This window comes from Nansenia antarctica (genome assembly GCF_963989245.1).
Source record: "Nansenia antarctica genome assembly, chromosome: 1".
NCBI classification, from domain to species: Eukaryota; Metazoa; Chordata; class Actinopteri; order Argentiniformes; family Microstomatidae; genus Nansenia; species Nansenia antarctica.
Genome location: NC_137674.1, coordinates 64,873,677 through 64,883,285, shown reverse-complemented (window position 1 = coordinate 64,883,285; position 9,609 = coordinate 64,873,677). Strand labels below are relative to the sequence as shown.

Genomic DNA, 9,609 nt, shown 5'->3' with positions numbered 1-9,609 from the left:
CCCAGTCACAGACAAGTGCGCGATGACGCAGTGCCGCCAAACTATCAACGAAGAAATCCAAATGTACAGGCGACAACTGAGTGGCTCTGCCAAGCGAAACATTAAGCAAGGCAAAGACTCCAGACATACGGCCACTCTTAAAAATGGCCCAACAATTGGGAATTGTTTTATTTCACCTAGGCCTAAAATGAGCACCGAAGTTAACAGGGGGGGGGGGGCAGCAGAGCGAGCGAGGGAGCGAGCCCATTCACAGCCACACTGGAGCAAGTCTTGCTGAATGTGGAGTAGAATGGTTCATGTCATGACCTGGGGTTAGGCGCATCTTCAAAAAGCAAACCCCCTGATTCATTACGTGCCCTGTGCTGGACATTCCCTTCATGTTGTCGGTGTAAACAGCATTAATAGCTGTAAGGATGCGAGTGATTTCTTTGACCTACTTCAGTCATTGTATGCGTTTTGTGCAGCATCCCCTCACCGATGGAGCCGGATATTTAAAAAGAAGGATGTGAACATCAGCAGGACTCTAAAACCACTGTCCAGTACTAGATGGAGTTGTAGGACTGACAACGTTTTGAGAGAGAACTATAGTGCAATAAGAGAGGCCTGATAAGAATAAGATTCCCTGCTGGCAATTGAATCCGAGTTGGTCAAAGAGATGGACTTTGAGGATTTAGTAAACGACTTTGCCTGCGTAAAATCAAGAAAAAAGAAGTTCTGCTAAAGGTAAGGCTTACTTCTGCTTATTTGGGGCTAATATGAGGCTGTGGCTGAGGTAAACTGTGTGATGCACAGGGATATAGCCTACGTCTGATACAGCATCACGAAGGTGAGCAGAGCGGCAAAGAGAGAGGCGCTGTTTATTTCCATAATACCTGTAGTACGCTTCATTAATGCGGACAGAAAATATGTTCTTATTCTTGCCTGCAACAGTCGTTATTGGACTTGGTTGGTATTGAGCTTGTTTTATTGTAGTATACAGTATGTGCATTTCCCCCCTTTGTTAGCATGTAGTCTCAGGCCATTTATGATGGAAATAATTAGCCTATATTTAGAAAGTCGTGTTGCATTGTGATGTGAGTTGCATTCAGATTTGAGCATCAGTGTAAAGGCTATACCACGGCATTAGGCCCAACTGTGTGTGTGTGTGTGTGTGTGTGTGTGTGTGTGTGTGTGTGTGTGTGTGTGTGTGTGTGTGTGTGTGTGTGTGTGTGTGTGTGTGTGTGTGTGTGTGTGTGTGTGTGTGTGTGTGTGTGTGTGTGTGTGTGTGTGTGTGTGTGTGTGTGTGTGTGTGTGTGTGTGTGTGTGTGTGTGTGTGTGTGTGTGTGTGTGTGTGTGTGTGTGTGTGTGTGTGTGTGTGTGTGTGTGTGTGTGTGTGTGTGTGTGTGTGTGTGTGTGTGTGTGTGTGTGTGTGTGTGTGTGTGTGTGTGTGTGTGTGTGTGTGTGTGTGTGTGTGTGTGTGTGTGTGTGTGTGTGTGTGTGTGTGTGTGTGTGTGTGTGTGTGTGTGTGTGGGGGCACACATCAAGTCTGGTCACCCGGGGGTTAATCCGGGCCTGACTCTGTCTCTCATTCATTCTTCAAGAACAGCGCGCTCAATGAGGACATTGTCACATTCACAGTAAAAGCTAGACTACAAGTCCTTCCCACTAGACTCAACCTATCTATCTGGTTTCCTACTCAGGCTCCTCATTGTTTGCATCACACCACTGAACAGGTCACAGAGTCAATGTCTCACATCTTGAACGGCTGTTATGTTTACAAGGGAATGTACATAGCACGTCATGATAGAATAGTGGACTTGATAGTAAAGGACATATCAAATTTTTCAACCTCAGTGAGAATGTACAAACATTCCTGTGTCAATCCCACCATGTTCCATCTTTGCAGTAACCCAGCAACTTTTACACATTTGTCTGCCAATACACCAGATGTTGTTGTTGTCAATGAAGTATCTAGAGAGGTGTTCGTTCTGGAGGTAGCCTGCACATTTGACCCTAGCCTAGAGGAAGCCTTCATGACCACGGTCATTAAGTACCAACCTCTCCTGAATACCATCTCAGAACTAGGGTGCAGATGCAGACTGCTTGTGTTCATATTTGGCAGCCTAGGACATACACACAGGTTGGTCGTAAGAGGGCTCCAACAACTGGGGATGCCCAAAAAGAAGGCTAAACGCCTTGCAAAGTACTGCTCTGTCTCTGCTGTAATTGGCAGACGCTGCTACTTGTACCCCTGAAATGTGTAAAAAAACAAAAGAAAGTTATGACGCTGGTCCATGAATTGTGATTGTGTAGTAACTGCAACGTTAGTATTTGTGTCCCTCTATGTCTTTTTTCTATGTGGACATAAATAAATGGTTAAAATGTGTGTGTGTGTGTGTATGTGTGTGGTGTTCTCTGTTACATCTGGTAACTGGGCACCTGGGGTCCTGACATTATATTTCAGCCCACTGAAAGAACCCCTTCCTCAGGAAACAGCGAGAGTGAGTCAGTCCGAGGTGTATCCGTTTGTACCAGAAGGGTATAATCAAGGGAGGACACAGCCCAGCTTTCTTCCATGGTTGCATTTTTGTACAGCTATTTTCTATTTTCAATTGACACTAAAGAAAACCCCAACGATACAAGCATTTTCAGCTTTTTATTCTATGATCAGTGTCCAGTAAATTCCAACCAAAATATTTTACAAAACAGGACAGGTACATGACAACAATCATTGATGTTTTGCAGATTAACTAGGATGTGGTACACCACCCTGTATGCTTTGTGTCTCTGCATGCAGACATGATATTCTACCCAGAGCAGGTAACTATCCCACTTTACAAGTTGAAAGCACTCCAGTTACATGTGTCGATTGGGGGGTTTGTCATGTAAAAAAGCATTATCCTCGTGAACACACACACACACACACACACACACACACACACACACACACACACACACACACACACACACACACACACAAACACACGCACACACACACACACACACACACACACACACACACACACACACCATTGTATACAACAACAAATTGAGTCCCTGACTCTCTTTCTAATCAGAACATAAACATAATTTCAAGGCCACCTCTCCCTCTCTCACAACCCCAGAACCACTACACACTCCACACACACACACACACACACACACACACACACACACACACACACACACACACACACACACATTTGTCTGAAAGACACACATTCAGAGCATAGACACATTATAGGCAGCAGATCTCTTCCCTCGAGAGTCCAACATCTCCCCATCACCAAACCCATTGATAACCCAGGGCTTTAGTCAGTCAGTCAGTCAATCAATATCAGCCCAAACACTGGGATCCCTCACTCCTCTCAGGTGCAGGTCTCCTGGTAGGCCCTTATGATGCTCTCATATGCTGGAGGTGGGGTCTGAGTAGCATGGAACCCCCTCAGACTACTACTGCTCCAGAAGGACTCGGGCCTGGGTGGGGTGGCAGCCTGGGCCACGTTATGGTGGGCCGACCCGGCCGAGGTGGTCATAGTCGGGGTGCGAGGCAACGTGGTCTGGCTCCCTTCTTCCGCCTCTCGGGCAATCTGGCTGCACTGGAGGAGCGGGTGGAAGGTGGAGGCCCTGAAGCTGGTCTTGCGCCCAAGGGGGTCGGCCTGGTCCGGGGAGGAGGGCTGGCGGTGGAAGCTGAAGGCGGCGCTGACCAGGCTGTTGTTGCTGCGTCGGTCGTAGCTGCTGTTGCGGTTGAAGCCCGGGCGCGCGCGCGGCGAGGTGCGGGACGACGATGGCCGAGGGGGGCGGCGGGTGATGCTGGCCGAGCCGGCCCTGCGGCGGGACATCCAGGTCAGGAGCACGTAGACTAGCGCCCCCAAGAGGAGGCCCACCGCGACGGATACACAGAAGGCTATGATCAGAGGGACTAGGAGAGAGAGAGAGAGAGAGAGAGAGAGAGAGGGAGGAGGAGGGCAGGGAATGCTAATGAGTTCTCACACATAGAAGCAACTCCAGGTTTTTGTTATGATAAATAAAGACCTGTATCCATCTGACATCCTGGTCTCCTGAGAATTAATTTCTACCACATCAATCAGCAGACAAGTTAGTCTGGGGCCTCTGAACAAGAGGGGTAAGAGGTGGGCTGTTAAAAGTCATTCCCCATCAATCATTAGTTCCATAGCTACAATGAAACCCCCCCCCCAATATCCTTCTTAATCAAAGCTGTCAGTAATGCACTTCATTAAGCTAATGCATTTCATCTGCACTGTATCGCCACTCTAATATCAACCCCCCCCCTCTGTTATGACCCGATGAAGCCTGCCAACAGTCTGGCAAGATGGCAACCCCCCCCCCCCACACACACACACACCCGAAACAAAATAATCACAGCCCTTCCTCTGTGGTGTTTACGAGGGCGAGACCTCCAGGGACTCAGAGACAGCCAACTGATTGCATCGCTTTCCCACAGGAGAAGGATAGTACGTGTTTTGTGTGTCTTTCTTTCTCCCTAGGAACCAATGGTCCCCCTATGTGCCTGTGAGAGAGAATGCAATAGCTAAATAGGAAGAAAAACTTCTGAGCGGAGCACTGCCAGCAAAAACAAATCAGTTTCCTTTCGATACGGTTCATTTTTATGAATTGTAAACCAACTCCGCTCCCTCTACATACTTTTAGATTTCCCTCTGTTGGGAAGAGGGAAAAGCAGACTCGAGTCGCTGATCATCTGGAAATGGCATTTGAGAGGACCGAGGGTGAAAAAAACAGAGAGGACTGAAATATTTTATTTTATTTGATGTCTCCTTCCCTCACTTTAAATATAGTTCTGTATGGTTCTATAAGATATGATGACTGCGGTGTTACCTCAGAAATTATTCAGTTCAAGGTCTCATATGACTGAGTTAGAATTAGAATCAGAAATTCCTAAGAAAACAGCACTGCCAAGAGAGACAGCACAACAGAGAAGCAGCTGAGAGAGAGAGAGAGAGTGTGAAAAAAACTCACCAACATCAAATGACTGAAGTATTTCCATAAAGAGATTTGTGTTGTTTTCAGCCATAATTTTCTCTGCAGTGTCAGAGAAGAAGAGGAGAGAAAGTTACGCATCCAGTCTCTCCTTGGCTTCCTGGCCGTCTCTCTCTCTCTCTCTTTCTTTCTCTCTTTCTTCTTTCTATACCTCCCTCTCGCCTCTTGTTCAGTCAGTCTGTCTGTCTGTCTGTCTGTCTGTCTATCTGTCTGTGTGTCTGTCTGTCGGTCTATCCCTTCCTATTCCTCTTTCCCTGCCTCTCCCTCCTTCCCTCACTCACTTTCACTGTCTCTCTCTTTCTCTATCCATCCATCCTTCTCTCCCTCTCCCTCTCTCCCTCTCTCTCTCCTTCTTTCTCTCTCTCTCAGTCAGAAGAGCTCAGCTCAGAGCCACACAGGATTCCCTCCAAGGCCAGGCTGGCCGACTCTCTTGTTTGTGGAAGCGGAAAAACTTCACTGTCACATTTCCTGCTTTTCTGCGTAAAATTAGCAACAGGCTCTCTTATCTGTCCAGGACAGAGTTCCTGGAGGGGTGAGGGGGAATGCTGTAATCACTTCCTCTCCCATCATTTCCTTTAGTTTTGATTAATGAGAAACAAAGTCACCCCCCTCCCCATCCCAGACCAGGCCAGACCATCATCACCTCCCTAAACTTGCCTCCGAACCCCCCCTGTCCTTGCTTTCGTCATGGGACAGTCCGCTTCCATCTCAGGTTTCATAGTTTTTTTCCAAAAATGATAAACATTACAGTTTTCCCTCATTTTCTCTGCTCCACCACAGCGACCACAGGCGACTGCTCCTTCAAGTGCTATACCCTCAATAACAATCTTGGGTCTGAACTGAGGCTGAGCAACCAACAACATGGCCAGATGGTGGCTAACTCTAATGACAACTTTTACTAATACAACAAACACATCCTAAGATTATATTGTCCTGTGCAAAACAAGTCTTACATATTTGGTTATTTGAGCATTTGAGAGCCGGCTCTGGTTTCCAGCCGCTGTTGTAAGAAACCTCAGTCTTTCCACAGTCACTGCCAGATCAGCGGTGCCTGCATCGGCCAGCTTCAGGCGCAGAGGTCCAGCAAAAACACTGGGATCCGATAAGATAGAGAGAACCACGGCTGCGTCCTAAACACAACACTTGCTACATATGTACCTTTATTGTGCCCTTTCTAACCCCCTTTCTTGACGTTAAGAAGAAACACAATGCTAACCGTGCCTAGACTATATGAGAAGTAAGGAGTAATTAGCCTACACACCTTCGAAACCCTCTCAATATTTTCAAGGTGGAGTCAACAAGGGGCGGAGGCAAGGTAGGCCGTCTTCATGTTGGAATGCGGCCCACGGGAGAACACGTGGAGCCCGACGGCCCTCTGGATCTCTCCACCCTCCTCAGCCTCTCCACTGGCAGAGCCCAGGGCGGGCTGGGCCTCGACGGGGACTTCCTCTCATTGTTGCCCTCTGTCTTCAACCCGTCCAGAGGAACCAGCAAACGCCCATTACGCCCTGTCAGTCTATATGCAGAGAGGCGTTGTGTCCTGTTCAATCACAAAGGGACTGTAAAACCAGGGGGTTTGTCCACGTACACGTGGAGGAGTGGGGGTGTTCTTTAAAATAATGTATTTATGTTCCTGCTAAAGTTCAGAGCCAATGCTGATTAGTATCGTTAAAAGGTATTTAGCCAGTGTGATGGATAGATGCAGGGTGTGGGTCAGTAGTAGGGATTTTACCAGGATGTTAACCATTTCCAAAATGGTAGGTACTGCTCAGGTACGAGGTAGTGTGAATCTTAAGACTACCGATATGCATGATTGCATACGTGCCTATATTATATTCTTTGAGAAAGGTGACACTGTGGTGCTCCTTTGTAGGTTAAAGCACTTGAGAGAGGAAATATGTCCTTCCAGAAGGCAGGAGACCTAGGGTCTGAATACATATTAAAGCCAATGGGATGTGACCATGCTATTCTTGTTAAAGAAAAGAGTGAGATTTTCATTATGTCTTCAGGCATGGTTCATAATGGTCACAGGCTCATAACACGAGCTTTGTTGACCAATCCTAGTGAGCTTTCTTCAAATGTCTTGGTATTGGACAGCAGATGGCATGATAACCCCATGATGCTTGCTGCCTTGCACCGATGACAACAAAGAGCAGAACTTGCAGTGTCAAGTATTCTGGATATTTATCCCTAAACAACATACTGTAATATAAAAGTACAATTCATCCATATACAATTATTCCGTTGTTTGTTGGCCTATTCAACTAGAACCAAACGGTTGGCAAATAAAATAGCCTGATTACATTGACTGACGACATGTAGGGAGGGAGATATGGAAATGAGATGGTAAACTGCACTAAGTAATTACGCCCACGTGTAGTAGGCTAGTCCGCCGTTTGTCATTTTTGTCTGAGATGTTATTACGGAAAAGGGGTTGATTCTGAGGTGCATGTTTGCGACGAGAACTTTCTAATAAGATTTCAGCAAAGTGCTGACGGCGCGTGTCGGAGATTACCAGTGAGTATACCGCGAGTGGGCTTTGTGCGTGCAAGAGCGCGCTGGGTGTGCGCTGATAAGATAAGAGAGACGGATTTCGACGTTGGTTTTGGCTACAAATGTCCTTTAAGCTCGAAGATTCCCCTCGACCTCTGTGTTTCTTTCTGCTCATTCCCTTCCCATCCCCTGCAGACTGCAGTCTCCCTCCTCCTCCTCCCCCTCCCTGTTGGCTCCAGCTTGGTAGAGGTCACCCCGCGCCTCGCTGCTGCGTTCAAATGCGGGAGTCAGCAACTCCGGCTGTCTGCGGTATATCCAAATCCCACGACACTTTCGCCTTTTCAAATAACTCTGTTATTAACTGTACACATATTTTGTACACATGCAGTTTGAATTATCTGAATTGTGAAAGAGAAGGTTTACACGAGGTATAGCAAAAAAAAACACTGGAACTAACTGACCAAATCACTTTAGGCTGAATTAATTAATTAACTTCATGGTGTTGTACATTTATAAATGAACCAAATCACAATCACTCTAGCCTGCCCCTTATTGGACTGTCTAATTAAGTTTATTCACTTTGAGGAGTGAACACACCTAAATGTAAGCCATTAGTGACTTGAAAAAAATCCTACTTAACCGCTTGAATTGAAGACTGAGTTTTCCTAAATGCTCTGCATACCAGTGGTGTACTGTTCTGGAAGTGTGTGGGGGTAGGGGGGGGAGATATTCCCACATTCTCAAGTTACACTTGGAAGAGGAAGCCCCTTGAACATTGTTTTTCCCTGGTACAATTTTCACCATTACTTTGGTAGCTCAGTGGTGATGAGGTCAGAGGTCATGAGGGCCCCACCAGTTGGGTGCCCAAAGTGGAATATTCTCTCAACACTTCATTAGGAACGCTTCAAAAGAAACTAGAAATACTTTTGGTAGCAATAGTAGTGGACCGGCCATCTGGAGCACCGGGACAATTCCCGGTGGGCCGGTCGATCTGTGGGCCGTGGGACCGGTGTATGGGTCAGTCGATATGTGGGCTGTGGACCTGAGCGACCTGATCTGTGGGCTTCGCGCAACCCTGCCCCGAGATTGATTATCTCAGTCATTTGTTTCCTGAAAGACAGAGCACTGCACTGAAGCTCAGTGTCAGATTCCTTATGCTACATAACAGATAACAGTTGCTAAGTGATGACGCAATCAGTTTGTCTCTCTCTCTCATCCACACACCAGTGAGTAACCTGCTCCACTGGACAGACAGCCATCTCTGGCGACATGCTACAAGCAGACCACTATGTTGTTCCTGTCATGTCTCTTTCATACTCCTGAGAGCATCTCCGCCGTGATGAAAGGGTCTGTCTAATGGGATTAGGCATTTCGTGCCGCATCTCACTTCCCTCCTGCATTTAAAACAACATCGATCCACTGAATAGAAACACAACCAGTTAACACAACACAACCACGTGCTGGGATGACACACACACACACACACGCGCACGCACACACGCACACACAAGCTCTCCATCTCAGGGTCGAGCCACACACACACACACATGCAGTACACTCTCTCATGTACACTCACTCACACACACACGCACACGCACGCACACACACACACACACACACACACACACACACACACACACACTTCAACTGCCTAGATCAACGAGTAGGGCAAAAGATCCAGTCTGCCATTGGCCCGATCACCTCAAGCAGCTCCATAAGAGCCTCACTTTGATTGGACACCAGGTGGCAGTGCACACAGACCAGCAAGCTAGCCTCTCTGCAGGAGAGAGAGAGTGAGCGGGAGGGAGGGGGCAGAGTGAGAAAAACACACACACATGCACACTTCCACACATATACGCATACACACACACCCCAGACAGGGGAGGAGCTTGAGAGAGTAAGAGGTTGCAGCTTACTGCTAGAACAGGGATGACTAGTTGAGGGGAATACAGCAACATGGAAACAGATCAGGCTGCATAGCCTCCAGTGAGTTTGGAGACTGAGTCTACTGCAGCAACTCTCAGATCTGGTTCCTGATCAGCACCGTAAACCTCTGGAGGAGGAGACAGACTGATCAGGAGAGAGTGTAACTTGACTGACCCCCAGGAGGGCTGCTGT

General features: G+C 47.4%; 1 protein-coding gene across 1 annotated transcript; it reads right to left on the bottom strand.

Moving 5' to 3' along the window:
• Window positions 1–3,347: 3,347 nt before the first annotated feature.
• On the bottom strand, window positions 3,348–5,203 carry myct1a (myc target 1a; the record flags this gene model as incomplete). Its single annotated transcript, XM_080550502.1, has 2 exons — window positions 4,978–5,203; window positions 3,348–3,901 (listed from the first exon to the last, which is right to left on the bottom strand). Exons 1-2 carry the CDS (start codon window positions 5,030–5,032, stop codon window positions 3,348–3,350), a joined length of 609 nt encoding a protein of 202 aa, XP_080406628.1. The 5' UTR covers window positions 5,033–5,203.
• Window positions 5,204–9,609: the final 4,406 nt, after the last annotated feature.